Source organism: Haemaphysalis longicornis, unplaced genomic scaffold (assembly GCF_048455015.1).
Source record: "Haemaphysalis longicornis isolate Haplotype H1 unplaced genomic scaffold, Haemaphysalis longicornis Haplotype H1 scaffold_2, whole genome shotgun sequence".
NCBI lineage: Eukaryota > Metazoa > Arthropoda > Arachnida > Ixodida > Ixodidae > Haemaphysalis > Haemaphysalis longicornis.
In genome coordinates, this window is record NW_027526295.1 from 164494839 (window position 1) to 164509997 (window position 15159).

The 15159-nt window shown below is 48.1% G+C and overlaps 1 protein-coding gene across 12 annotated transcripts in view; it reads left to right on the forward strand.

Moving 5' to 3' along the window:
• The window catches only part of LOC144169428 (tensin-3-like), a 292831-nt gene that overhangs the window by 158025 nt on the left and 119647 nt on the right, over positions 1 to 15159 (forward strand). For 11 of the 12 annotated variants that reach the window (XM_077698569.1, XM_077698567.1, XM_077698574.1 and 8 more), the window contains one exon: positions 4872 to 4909. In XM_077698569.1, coding sequence (XP_077554695.1) covers positions 4872 to 4909 — 38 coding nt within the window. Of the gene's footprint in view, positions 1 to 4871; positions 4910 to 11241; positions 11404 to 15159 lie in introns of those variants that run through there. The other variant, XM_077698578.1, reaches the window with a different exon arrangement.

Consider the following 15159-nt stretch of genomic DNA (forward strand, 5'->3'; position numbering starts at 1 on the left):
CAATGAGGCGAAAAGCGAAAACGCCTGTGTGTCGAGATTTTCTTCACACGTCAAAGATCTCCAGCTGGCCGAAATTAATACGGAGCCCACCACTACCGGCGCGCCTCGTATATCATAGGAGCGTAAAAAAAAAAAAAAAAACTGTGTGGATTTCGAACTCTTTGTTAAGCGCCGCCACGTGGTGTAGTTGAATTTCGTACAGGCTGATTGAGCTTTGTGAAATGGTTATTTCTTTATCTGGAGGGAGGCGAATACGCAGGTGACTTTAATCCGCCTTTTATATGAACGTTAGCCAGTGCTGCTGTAGAAGCGGGGTTCTGGTGGGGCTGTGCACTCACAATCCCCTCTGCCCTGCCCTAGGACCCCGAATCCAATGTCTTGCCCTAACTTCCCTCAACACTCTCCGCTCTGATAAGTGGAAAAGCACAGTTATCAGGCGGGGCACCAAAACGTACACACCATGATAAATTGACATACCGTCTCCCGGACACACCGCGTGCTTAACAGAGTCAAACCCGGCTACAACGAACCCGGATAGAGCGAATTATGCTGTATATCGAACAAAAATAATTCAGTTACGGAAATACATGGGAAACATATTCCTTATAACGAAGTTCACATCCGATATATCGAACTCTGGGCGCCTAGAATGGGCGCCGAAATGCATGATCTCGGAGCGGCGATTGAGATGTGGATTGGCCGCGACCACGAAGCAAGAGCCGTGACTGAGACATTGCGCCTCGCACGGAGCGACGTGACGCCCAATACTTTCCGTAACTGTTTCCGATGCGCGGGAGTCGCGACGGAACCCGCCCAGTCAGCGAGTCCGGACCAAGACAGCAGCATCGGTGAACTGTGGGAAGAGCTCGCCAACATTCTCGATGATGTCGCGAGTGAAATCCGTCCGACGCTTATAATGAAGCGCTTTCGGCAGTCGATGTGCTCCGCCAATGCTTCTTAGATTTTTGAGGACGCGGACTCGAACTGGTGCAAACAATGTTTCGTGTAGAGAATGCTATGCTAGTTGAAGCCGCCAAAACTAAAGTAAAAACAAAAATCACCGTTTTTTTTTTTTTTTTGCAATGTGGGCAGTTAAGGCGGAAAGTAGCTTTGATACTTTCAATAAATGGATTATTTTGGTATGGTAATGGCTACTGTACTGTGTTCGTTTCTGCATACGCGGATGGCGGAGTTGGGGAGGGAGCGGGGGCCTCCCGCGGATTGCGAACTCGTAACAATAAGCTCGTTATAAGCGGGTTCGGCTATATCGAACTATTGGATATATCGAACTAATCGCGGTGCATATTGCCGTTCGCTATAAAGGGGTTTGACTGTAGTAAACTCCTGCATGAGTAGTTGGGTATAAAGTTCGTTCCCTTCGAATAAAAACTTAAGTACCGCGCGCTGGCGGCCTCCTGGACCGAGGAGGCTGAACGCACGCCCTACTGTCCACCTCATGTCAATAAATGCTTGTTACTGCTGCTGCTATTTTATACTTGACATCTGAGCCAGTCCTGGCACACTCCAAAATTAAAAAAAAAAACGATAAAGTATAGCTACACCACGAATGAAAACACAAAGAACAGCGCCGCGTTGATTCTTGTCTTTTGTGCCAGTTTCTGGCTACGTTCGAGCTGCTTTACACCACTTTCTGTCAACTTTCACTGATCAGAGCCATCTGAAAACTGAATTTGTGCGGGACTGATCTTCCCGACATTGTGTGTTTCTTTGTTTCGTTTTCCTCCCCTTTTCGTATTTGTTGCTGTTACGTTCTGCATCTATCTGCTATCCAAGTCCGCACCAGCAGGCGTTTCGGTGTCCTCCACAAGGCTTTACAAATTACGCCTGCTGGTGGCCTTTAATTCGTTCTTCATTGTACATACATACATACATACATACATACATACATACATACATACATACATACATACATACATACATACATACATACATACATACATACATACATACATACGTACATGCGTACATACATACATACATACATACATACATACATACGTACGTACGTACGTACGTACATACATACATACATACATACATACATACATACATACATACATACATACATACATACATACATACATACATACATACATACGTACGTACGTACGTACGTACATACATACATACATACGTACGTACGTACGTACGTACGTACCAATATTAAAAAAAAACCTTTAGTGGGCGTCTTATCATTGCGGTCTTGCTCTATTCTGAGTATTCACCGTTATCAACAGTAGCGACGTGAAAATAACACCTCAACGATTGGTATGCAACCGCCGGAGCTAAAGGTCGGAACCTAATGACCTGAGTGAGTGGCCCGCTTCGCAACAGCGCTGCTTGATAACAGCGTCCGGTATCGCCTCGCTGCAACACGCCCTACTATTTTTTTGCCTGTCCCCATATCCTTGGCGATACCTGCGTGTGTTTCAAGCTCGAATCTGGACTTCAATCGCCGGCAACTGCGTTATAAACCGCGCCATACAAGCCTGGGGTTAATTACAATTGCACGGTATACGTAATATATGTGCCGAAACACTGCATACGCAACAAGCTTGCTTAGCGGAACCGTTCGACGAAGGCGACGTTGCACGTAACCAAATAATTTTTGCTTAAACACAATTTCTGCAGAGACATTTCTTAGAAATCTGCAGGATTTTTGCCTAAATCGCCGTCAAAAGCATCACCATAACTTGGTGTGGGGTGTTAGGAGTGGCTCCTAAACGTGACATTACGGAAAGCCAGCGCTCATTTTCAGTTACAACTGCGCATAATCGCCCTGCATAACACTCAAGGGCACCTGTGTGACCAATCGCGGACAAACTGTGACGTGCAGGAAAGCTGCATTTCCCCTACATATGGGAGCTTTCTAATTTCGCGTTCACCAGAAAAGCAGCCTTCGCAGCTTGGAGTCGGAGCTATGGCCCAGTACTCAAGGTGCCACAAACCTTTCGTCACTAAACCTACGCGCATTTAGCGTAAAACGACCTATGTCAGTGACAACCGAGCTGGCCGAATCTTTCCGCTCGAAATGCGTCATTCCCGCGGAAATAGTCGCAGCGTGTTTGTTAGTACAACTTGTTATGAGTGTTTCGCTTAGTAACTATCAGTTGTTTCAGTCGTGGTGCGTAGCCACGCTGCGCACCGTGAACCTGACTTTGGATTTTTCCTTTCCCTTATTCAAAAAGTGACTGTGTACATTCTCATAGTTTCTACCCGTACCAGTCCCTTTCACTAATCCCTCCTTCTAACAAATCTGTAGGAGCACAGAACATTATCGGAGGTGACGGGGCCTGTTCGTACAAATGTAAACACGTACGCACACACGTTCGCACTCCTCAGTCCGCTCCTAATTAGCGCGATAACCCGGCTACACGAATATTTCGCCTTACGCGTCGTGGTTTCGCTTCTCATTATCCTGGACGATATGTCACTGTCCGTCATGCGGATACGGATAGTGGTCGTCTTGCTCAGGGAGGCGGTCGGCGTTTCATGCGATGTCTATCCCAAGGGCTCGTCGTTTCTCTCTCCACTAACGTACGGAGCGCCGTGATAAATGGGACGACTGGCTACACTAGCGCAGCCACCGTCGCTTCATATGCATTGGCATTGCTACACCCAATCTGCACTCAGTGTAAGCAGTGCAGACAGATAAAAAAGAGCCCTTGTTGCAGGTCACCCTGCTTCTTATCCCGCCATTGTACTCATTACCCTGTAGCACGGAATGATACTGGAGATTACGCTCCCGGTGCTCGTGAGGGATAACGCCGTTACATCCCCGCACCCCTCTTTGGTGAGGAGTGAGCAGGTAATGATGATGACGGTGGGTCGTGGTGTACGGACCCAGGCGCACATCATATTCTGTGACAAAAAATACAAACATATAATGGCAAGAAGAATGATTAAACGAAATACTTTATTGAAACAAAAGAACTTTAGTTTACTAGCCCTTTCTTACGTTCGTTTCATTTGTTATTACCAGGGGAATATTTCGTACCCCTGGTGACAACGAACACATCTCCCTCTGTGGAGTGGGGGGCAAGCGCTCGCAGTCTATTGAGAAGCACCTCAGCGCAACGCTGGCGAGGGTTTGAGTAAAAGACAAATGAGCCCATTTTGCGCGGGAAGATGCGGTCTTTGATTCCGCTCCTTACAATGAGAAGAGTGCGAAGATGAATGGGATCGTGTTCCCAGGAGTTATGACTGGTACAATGGGGCTCCTTCCCGCTCAACAATATATCAAAAATAACATGCGCTACACATTCGAAAATTTTCCCCCGACAATATATATATAAAATCTAGAAAAAGAGAAAACTCAATAAAGGGGCGTAGAAATAGAATGACTAGCCGAACACTCGGAAAGAACAATAATAAGAATGTTTACTCACGCATCAGCAAGGGACTTGCCTTCGCCCTTGTTATTTTTGTGCCGTGTATTCGACGTTTTAGTATTTACTCATAAAGTATATATATATATATATATATATATATATATATATATATATATATATATATATATATATATATATATATATATATATATATATATATATATATGTATATATAGTAATGATTTAAATGACGACAGACCGATAACAAATGCCCAGCGCGTATCGTAATTTTCGTAGCTTACGTAGCGAACACAGAGTCGCGTGCTTTTTAAGCTTACAGCGGACGCATCCGCCTCCTTCGAGAAGATAGTGCAAACGACGCGCATAACTCCGAAGAGGGCGGTGAATCCAGTTGTGCCACGTCTTTCTTTTTTTTTTCTTTTTTCATTATGTTTCCTGTGCTTTCTTTACCACGCTTTAGAAAGGCGTTGACCCTGTCTGCCTGTTTTCTTCCCGCAGCCTGCAAATACTGCTGCCACCTTCACTGCGAGCCAAAGGTGAGAATGGATGGAGCCCAGCTCTAAGCCTTTTTTCAACGCTGCGAATTCTTTCCGCCTTTTTCTTGCGCTTTATTCCGGTTGATAACATTGCGATGCGTTTTTGTTTTCCTGTTTTGTTTTTCGCCCCTCTCTTCGGAGAGCCTTTCCCGGACACGTATTTCGACACGCCTGGGCGGACTCGAAGCGTGGAGACGCCTTCGCGTGCCTGTTTCGTGTTTTGTTTGTTTGTTTGTTTGTTGTCGCCTCGTGTATTTCTCGTTTGTGTTGTGCATGTGTGCGAGCGCGCTAGCGTATTTGTACCTACCCTGTGGGGGAACGGGAAGGCTTGGTGCGCACGTTTCTAGCCACATTGCAGGAGCTACCCGAGCGGCTTAGCCTTTGGCGTTATCCCTGCAGACGTGTATAACCGTCAACTACGCGCATGCCGTCTTACACTTACCTACCACAACTCCTGCTGAAAATAAATGTATTCTTAGGGGCAGTGAACGCGACACATCGCCCTGATTTCACGGCAAAAAGAAAAGAAAACCCCCCGAGGACACCTAAGCAGTTCTTATTAATGCTAAAGCAATAATGTTCAATTGAACGCTCGGTGACTTGTGATGTGAGGCCGAACGGGACACGCTGAGAGGCGCAGAAGTGGCCGCAGCACCACCACTAAGTGTGGCGGTGCACAGCGCAGAGCTTGCGGCTCGCTTAGTGGCGACTGCTGCGCCATTGTATGAGGGTATCGAACACCCTTGTTCTCCCTCCCGCGGCGCTGCCAGCAGCCGGCTGGCACGTTACACTGACCTCAAGTCGGCGCATGCTCGCGTCTGCGATCCCCCCTTCCCTCCTTTCCCGGCGCTGCCAACAGTTCGGCTTGGTCTTCGTCTAGCAACGATTAGACCATAGCTACGGAGCCCCATGGCACGTGGAAGCCAATGGGAACGTCAGGCCAGCGCATACCGGTGTTCGCAGCCAATGGGAATTCAGGTGCCATTTCGCAGCTACAGACGTCGCCGAAGCCGCATTTTGTTCAATTGGCCAGTTAGTGTGTTCGCACTAAAATTACGCATTTTTGCATACCGGCACAAGCATATATGAGCTCTCGTTGCTTATGAGGGTTTTAGTGCTCAACGTCGGGGAAACTGAACGCTAAGGAGATAGGCTTCTTGTGTAGTGCACAATATGCCGAATTACACGCTTCATTCCATTATATTAGCCTTGTCGAAATGACTGGCCTCATGTTATTCGCTTGCAACGAGTGTGTAGGGTCTCCTGTTGATTGGCAGATGTCTGGGTAGAATAAGCATCGCTGCAGTCGTGAAACACTTCTGTTGTGTCCTATTGTGCACTTGTCCGCTTATCAGCCGGTTCTTCTGTCGGTCGTTGGTGGGGGGTCGGCACGCGGGCATAAAAACATCATCCGGTACAATCATCCGCTTCTTAGAAGTGAAGCGCAGACAATACTCAGACAGCATACGTTGTTTTGTGACAATGGTCAAACGGCGCCGAAGGCGTGCACATTACAATGCTATCAAGTGCAGGGGTCCAACGGCCGCATTGCACGTTTGTCCCACAGTAACTCATGCGTATTCTAACAATTTTCGGGCATTAAACTTAGTATACCTTCACCGCATACTGTGTATGTTCTGTAATATTTTTCGCGGCTGGTTCTGCGACGGTGATGATGTCCGTGCTTCGTTGGACCGAGCGTACCTGCCCGTAATTAAGACGTCTCACACAAAATTTTAGACACTGCAGCCGCAAGCTTCGGTTGCACTTGTTTGCGCCTTGAGAAGTTTCATTTCATTCTTTGGTCATGCTGAGCCTCTGTATCATGTTTCGGGGAGCGGTAGGGTTTGTGAGTGACAAGGGGCTTGAAGAATTGCAGAACTAGCCCTACCTCGACTACTTCTCCACACATGTGCGCGTGCCACAACCACAACAACAACAAAAAAGTAAAATAACAAGGGGAGTTGGAGAAAGGAGAGTCTGCGGCCACGATTACGGTGGCTATATGGAGGTGTGAAAAGTCCGCAACCTTCGAGTCACCAGCGGAAGTGCGCGAAGATCGGCACGACAGCGCTCTCGCGCGCGGTTCCCCAAATCGCGCTATTTTAGCCGCGTTCGTCGAACGCAGCCTTCCTGTGGCGCTGTTAGCGCGCAGCTCTTCGCTGTCTTGGCAGGGGGGCGTGACAAATTAGGGTGTCGACAGTGACAGCGTCTTACGCTTTTGTACTTTGTGTGGTAGTCTGTGTCTCTCCCATTCCTTGTTCGTGTTAGATCATGTTACTGAGCGGACTTGTATTTTTTTTTGTTGCGTTTATAAACGGAATAAGGAGAGAATGAAGCCGTTCGGTCGGATTTTTTGTAACTATTTGACGAAGAGAGAGTGAAAGGTGTCTGGGTTATATTTCGTGTTTGGGGCATAACGGGGTGGTCGCTATAATTAGAACATGCGCCAGCAAGCACGCCATGCGACCGAAAGGGTGTTGTTGGGCGACCAAAAGATTGAACCCGGAAACGGGAGCTGAACATTTTTGGAGTGGGGGGGCGGAAGCGCCGTCAACAGCTGGCTGTCGTTAACGGCTTCGCAAGCCAGAACGCGTGCTCTAAAAACAACTCTCCGAACCGGTGTCATGTAAACATGACCTACACATGTAATTGTTGTTCCGATCGCGGGGGACGAACCGAATGAAGTTTGACTTCTTTCCAGGAACAATCCTCTTAGCCTTTTAGAGATACGTGCTGAGGGAGCCTTGACACAGGTATCTGCGTGGGTGGAGGTTATAATGTCAGTCGCACGAACAGGCTCGTCAACGCATCAGTCAGTTCTGCTTGGTTTCTAATTGTGTCCACTAACGTCCGTTCACTATCGTAGTTCGGAGTTCTGTTGGGTGTGGAGGTGATGTATGCGTTGATACACTGTGTTTCCGATGCAATCTCACTGAAGCAAAAGCGCCTCCGCTATTACTTGTTTGTTTGTTGTTGTTGCTGCTGCGCTTTCAATGTTTTTTTTAAGTGCAGAGTACTTTAGGGGCTCGCCTTGTCGTCGTAGCTCGCTCGCTGGACCCAAGTATCCACACGGCGTTCCGTCGCAGCGGCTGTCATCGCAGCGTAACCCAGAGGCTTCGAAAGACAAGCAGCTTATATAGTCACAAGCGTTCGTAACTGGTGAACCGCTGGCGCTTGTCATACATCTTCCCGTTGTTTAGCGCAAAGAAAACGGTAGATACATTTGAGGCAAAATATACGCAATTAACCCGCAGCGCCCGCTCTCATTTAGTTAGGAATGCTCGTTGGATTGGTTTTTACGATAGTAAGCGAAAAAAAAAAAAGTGGCAGTACTACGCCGGCACTTGCGGGAGGAAAAGCAAGCACAAAAGGAACAGAACTCCCGCTGGCGCAGTTACAGGCAGGGGGCGCGCGAGCACTGCGAAGGCGGGAAATTTGAATTGCGTTGGGTGGTAGCAGTGAGCGGATAACGGCGCTACAGCCCATTATGGCAAATCACTGCTCTGCACTTCCGAAAGCTTTCACAATGAGTGGAACGGCCTTAATTTTTTTTTTTTACCGTTTGCGTCCATTATCTCCTCTGCATGGTTTTTGTAATGTCCACGCGAAATTACATTATTAGTATACTATTATGTGTACCTCATTGAGCGGTTCGGGGCCGGAAAGGTATATGCGAAGTTTATACCACTCCAGTGCTCGTCGCCTCGACTTCCTGTTTACGGTGTCTGGAAAAGCGCCCTTTTGCTCCGTACGTTTCAGATATTCTCCGAACTGGAGGAGTTGTGTGCTCTCGACGAGCGTTATCAAGCACGTCCCCAGCGCCTCGAGTTTTCCCTGTAATTTGATACACGAAGCAAGGTGCGCAAAACAGCCCGTATTTCCTTTCCTACCATGGCCACGAGTAGTTCGGTTACTTGGCTGATGACGTTAACAACTTCTAGCAGAGAGAACATCTTCGTTTTGAAATCACGTTACTATTAATCAAGTAGTTTTCTTTCAGGAGACATGAGTTTGTTTGTCCATAGGTTGAAGTCCGGTTGACGGAAACTTCAAATTGTTTTGTAAAATCTGGAAATTCGTAATATACATATATCGAAAGAATGCTGAACTTCCGGTCGGGTACTCAGCACCTGTTCGTCAAATGAATACATTCGAGAAATTCGGCTTTTTAGACTAACGTTTGAACTGTAACAGGGCTGAGGAAATATGAAGTAGCAACATGAAAACGTTTGAGGGAAACATCATCTTGTTGAATTTGCAAAACTTGCTATATCTAGAAGAGAGAGAGAGAAAATAAATGGATGTCTTTCAAGAAGTAAGAGGTAGTCTTGGCTCAGAGTATATAATCGGTGTCCACATTTATGGAAACCAAATATTTGCGAAATTCCCTATTTTGTAATCAACTTGACCTCCCGAGACTAAGCTGTTATTACAGTTGGTTCTGGATACTACGAAATATTTCGCGGCACTTATTAACATACAAGTATAACAGCGCTTGCCGTGGGTTTGTTTGTGACCTCGTACTCGTATATGGAAAATTACATCACGACGAAGCTGCGCGGCGTGTTGGCTGGGCACAACGCTGTTAATGAATGAAACGTCCGACTCAGCTAAAGTATGCGGCCTTTGCGTTTCCTCGGCCACCACGTTCCGTTCCTCCAAAACGAGCGCGTTCACGCCGCGACCGCGACCTCTCGAGCACACCTTCTATAAAAGCTTCGCGTTATCCTTGCGTCATTATTCATCGCTTCATTTTTTGCTGTTGTTTGCGTGTCTAGGGTCTCCCCAGACGTTCTGCACGACGCCACCACCGTTCCCTCCGTTGCCTCTTCCACCGCTTCAACTACCACGCGTCGTCCGTTCTTATTTCGGGCTCCGCGCTGGGTGAGGCACAGACGGAACTCGAGGAAGTGGCGCAAGGGAGAAAGGGCGGGAGCAGCGCCTCACCGCGCGTTGTGGAGTTCGGACCCACGGTTCGCGGTTGTCACCGCGGAGGCACAAGGTCGTACGGTGTTCTCTGGCAACCTCTGCTTCTGCCACCTTTTTCTCTAGAATTCACTAGATACATTGATGCGTGTGCTCCGGAGTTTTTTGACGATATGTCTACTGGCGACTTGTCCTCTAAAGAAGGACCCGTTCCTCCGTTCTTGCCTTTTATTCGGCAGTGGCACCATACCTGCCTTTTTCTCTTTCGAGGGGGAGTAGGGGACGGTGGTGCGCTCCTAGCTTCTGGCGGGAGAGAAGAGCACTTTTACGCACCACCGCATCGTTTTGAAGGCTTTCTCTGCCCGCCCCCTTTCTGTCACCTCTTTCGTGGAGAAAAGACGAATCGGCGTAAGATCCATCCTTGTAGTTTAGTGTCATGCCTGTCCTTCAAGTCAGCCTCTGTATACCTTCGTTCTATGCTAGCCATATATATATATATATATATATATATATATATATATATATATATATATATATATATATATATATATATATATATATATATATATATATATATATATATATATATATATATATATATATTTAAATGTTTTGACATTAATGTGGCGTAAACTTGTTCTGGCCCCTTGAAATTTCAATTCCTGCGTCTAGATGTTGTACGAAATGCTATCCGTATTGCGAACTCCGTTTACTGTTTTTTTTTTTTTCAAAACACTCAAAGCGCATAAGCAGCCCCATAAACGCCGTTGGAGCGCCTACTGAATGTGACTACCACTGTGAGATTAGAAGCCAATCTGGAGGATGAAGAGGCGTGGCCATTTTGGCAACGTCCTGAGGAAAGCGCGCGTTATGAAACGAGCGCCTCGAGCTCTGCTCGCAATGACTTGTGCTCCTTACGGCTGGTGTTCCCCTCAACAACCTTCATCGGGTCCTTCAACACCTCTCCGTTTGCTTGATTACAGTGCCGCGCCTCTGTTAGGCGAGGAGCCGGAACTTTCTCTTATTTTCTTATTCCGCGCAGTCCTTTTTGTGTGCATTCGCTCCATTTCTCTTCTCCGAACGCCCTTGCTATTTTCTCTTTCCTCTCCTCCCACATCTGCCCTCGCGAGAACGGGCATCATTTTTTTTGCTCTTCATCTTCTTTACCGTTCCTCTTTCCTCTTCCTTCGCTTCTTCACGGCTTTGTTTCTCTCACTCTCTCTCCTTTGGTTCACTTTTCCTTGAGACTGCTCCTCCTCCTCCTCGGAGACCCAGCGTACGGCGCAGCATCTTTTTTTTTTTCTTTCTTTTTCCCTCTCACTCTCTCTCTCCCGCCTCCATTCGAGTCCCCAGCAGCTCTATATTTTTAACCTTTCGGTCTGCGCGCGGGCTCCTCGAGCCGGGGTTCCGCTCCGCCCGAGGCCCGGTCCATCTTCTCTGGTGCCGCACGTCTGCCGCGCTAGTTTCGTGCTGACGACGCTGGCGTGGTTTGCGGCCGCCGAGGTGCGCGCTCACGGATGCTCAAGTTCGCCGTAAGCGGTAGGCAGGATTCGCCGACGTCCCGGGTGAGACAAAAAAAACACTTGTGTTCGTTAACGAGGAATGTACTATGTGTTCTGCATCCAGAGAAGCGCATACCATGCGTACGTCGTAAGAGATAGGAGGGGGTTTTGGAGGAGGTACGGGTGGGACCATCTCCTCGCAGAATGGCAGACCAACCTCTTCCACCTCCCCTCCCCTCAAATGAGAAGCGGAGACTGGTTGTGTGTGTGTATCCATTCTTTATCCATCTCGTCCGCATTGTGTATCCTTGAGAATGCAGTTCAGGGATTATCCCCGCGCGGGTGTTCGTAAACTAATTTCTCACTTGTGTAGCAGGCTCTTCTTTACACGGTGAAATGTCTAGTCGGCTCAATGGCATGGGAATATACGGTCGGAGCGTTTTTTGGTAGCGAGGGATAACTTGACGCAGGTCTTCGTTGGTTGTGCGAATAAGTCATCTTGTGAGCTGTTCTGCTTTGGAATCGCATGGCACTGCGTCGGAAGTAGAGTGAAAGAGAGATTTGAGTCTACCTTTTCTGACCATGATTCGAGATGGTTCCAACCTGCCGTATTGTTTCCCTTAATCTCGAGGTTGTTCACAGTGGCCTTCCCTCCCCCTTTCCCCCCATTTCTCTCTATTTTCGAAGCCTAATTGGGAACTTTGGGTTTAGTTGTTTTTGTTTTTGATCCATAAATTCATTTTGCTCGAGGAGGCATAAGCAACACGGAGGCAAAAGTAGTCCTAGACTGATTCGTACATGGTGCCAGTAAATGTGTCAGACATACTTAGGAAGAGAGAGTGCGATTTTCATTAGAAGAGAAGGCCGCCTTACACAGAAGGTATTTCGCGTGACGCTGCAAGTTTGTCGCCATCTTCAGCGGGTGTCAAGACTGGTAATCGTTGTTTATAAAACTTCAAGCATCGTACAGGTCGGAGGGGTAAGAAGTTGCGAAGTCCGAATTTTTTTCCAATGCCAAATGATATTCTTCGGAATAGGTAAATTAGCACGAACCTTAAGACATAACTGCGTTCTTGTTCTTGCAATTTATTGTGAAAGAACTTCAATGCACATGGGCGATGATGTGTATAGGTTGTTGGCTTTTAGTGACTGCATGCAAACGTGTGCATAAAAAAAAAAAGAACCGACTCTACGTTGCTCACGGAAACCTGACAATCTACCGCACTATTATTCTCGTCGGTGAGATGTTTACATGCTTTCGCTTGAAAGTTAGAATGTTTACGTTCGCTTCCTTAACGCATTTAGGACGCATCTGCATGAAACGAAATGGGAAATCACGTGCTCTCGTGAACACGAGCCACAAATGGGCAACCGTTACAGGGGCGCTGACCTTTTTGTCAGCGTCATTCAAAAAAGGGGGGCGTGGTCCGGGAGGGGAAGCATATTTTGCATCAGCGCGCTACCTTGCGGCTTCACGGGATACACGCCTGTCCTCGCCTCTATTAGGCAGTCTCAGCACGTCCCCGCACCGGGTCCCAGATCACATCCAGCGCAACGTCAGGCCGTGGGGGCGTAATCATGAAATATGCCATTGCTGACCCGACTCCCAACTACGGGATGTGTGAGTTTGGTTAATGCTCCCTCAAAAAATAAATAAATAAATAAAGTCAGCTAGCTCCGACCACCAGATTTGCAACAACACCGAGGAGCGAGTGAACGGGCTTCCGAGGCGTTTTTCCCTCTGAGAAGTGCGGATTGACATCTCGTATCATATGTCTGCGAGTCATTATTGGCGGGCTGCATCAGCCACGCACTCGAAGCGTCAGTCGTCTCAGTCACCAAGCAACTCACTCTTCCGCCGAGACTGGGTCATTCGGCTCTCGCCTTGCCCTTCCCCTCCCTGGCCCCTCGCCCCCGACACTGTGGTCGTGCTTCTCCGCACTGCCTGCCCTTTCTCCTTTATTTCGGTATTTCGAGCCTGGGCTTCTTTTTTTTTTCTTTCTCGTCGTCGCCGTCGTCGTTTGCCTTGTGTTGTGCTCTTCCGCTTCCTGCTCGGCGCCTGTGATCTCGCTGTCACTGGTTCCCTTCAGCCCCCTTCCCACCGGCGGCGGCGGCTGAGGCCGCAGACGCCTCGGTGTCGTGTGTCACTCTGTGTCGGACCGGCGGCGGAGGCTGCTCTGAATTCCGCACGCGCGTATAGAGACAGAATGGGGGTGAAGCAGACCTTGCGGGGGCTTTTGTCGCCTCTGCCTTGCTATTCGTGCACCGCGTTCTCCCGTATTCTTCGTTTCTGACGTAGCCGGGAGCGACCCACTGAAACGCAGTGGTGTGAGCGGCGCCGCTCGTACGTGCGGCCCGGTCAGAACTCGTGGCTGACGCAGTAGTGTAGGGTACGGTTGGTTGCTGAACGTGAGACCCATACTAAGAGCTCAGGGGTTGCTTAATTTGGGCATTCGTTTAAAGCTGAGCTGGGGGTCACTGAGAACATTCCACATTAAGACTTATTGGTTTGGGGATTGACTGACTATGCGTGGCAAAAGAAACCGAAAAGGAAACAGTGCCTCCTGACGCATTCTATGTCCGTACGTTTTGACGTGGTTGTGCACGCACGTGCACATGCATGCAACAAGGATGGCTGCGTCATTCCGATGCACCAGCCGGTGCACCGCGTATTGAGTTTAAAATTAGTGAAATCAAGTTTAAACGTTCCGCTCTCTCGTTTCGGTTCTTACTCGGAGCAGTTCACACTTTCCGCCCCCTTGATTTTGATTAGCAAAGCTTACAATCCACGAGGTCTCGAAAGATCCCTGCTGTATTATGTTCTCTAGGGCGCTGAAAGAAGCATCCTGTGTGCGCAGAAAAGACCCTCTTGTTCGACGATGCTTGACCGTGTGCGAGTTCACAGCGCCTGAGTCAGCATAGACTGAGCCAGTCTTTTTCGCGGTCTCTGAGCTCTACGCTCTGTTCACGACTGCTGTGAGCCGCTATTTTCGGTGATGCGGGGCACCGCATGTTAGTCTTGGCATCAGGGGTCTTTCAACTTCGCCGAACGGCCTTTCGGCTACGCAGCCGCGTTGTTTTTCTCCAGTGCGAAGTCAGTGATCGTGCGATGGTCAGCTACATTTAAGGAAACGGGGAACGAGGGAGAAGGGTCGAGTTGCGCCACCGGTCAAGCCGAAAACAGCTGCCCGAACATCAGCGACTCGGTATGCCCCTCAGCGGCGCACGTTTTGCGTAACGCGAAAATAACGCCTTACGCAAATGCTCAAATCCACTGTCTTCAGTCACTGTCTAAACCTGCAGTGTTTGTTTTTAAGGTGTGTTGAAAGCGCACCTTAATAATTGACCCTAGGTCTGCTGCTGAGGTCAGGGTCTCGGGCTCAAAACGTGGTCGTGGCGGCCGAAATGTGTTTGAGGACGAAAGCGGAAGGACGCCCTGGGTGTACTAACGCATATAATACGCGAAGAATGTTCGAATTGGGTCGCTGGGTTTACTTCGTGTCGATTATTCTCTATTTTCTTATTCATGGACTACCCATTGCACGATTATCCACCCCCCGCCTCCTCAGACTGTACTCACAATCAATCAATCAATTAATCAATCAATCAATCAATCAATCAATCAATCAATCAATTTATTAATATCTGAGAATTATACATGGGGGTTATATACATAAGGAGGTCCCAAGGTCGGAGACTGTAGCGGGACCTCCTGTACAGAATAACTTAAAATACACTGAATAATAACAGCAAATGACAAACACCTATCATTTTACTGGTGCTCCTTTACTTTTTTAGCACGCAGCGTTAACGATGATA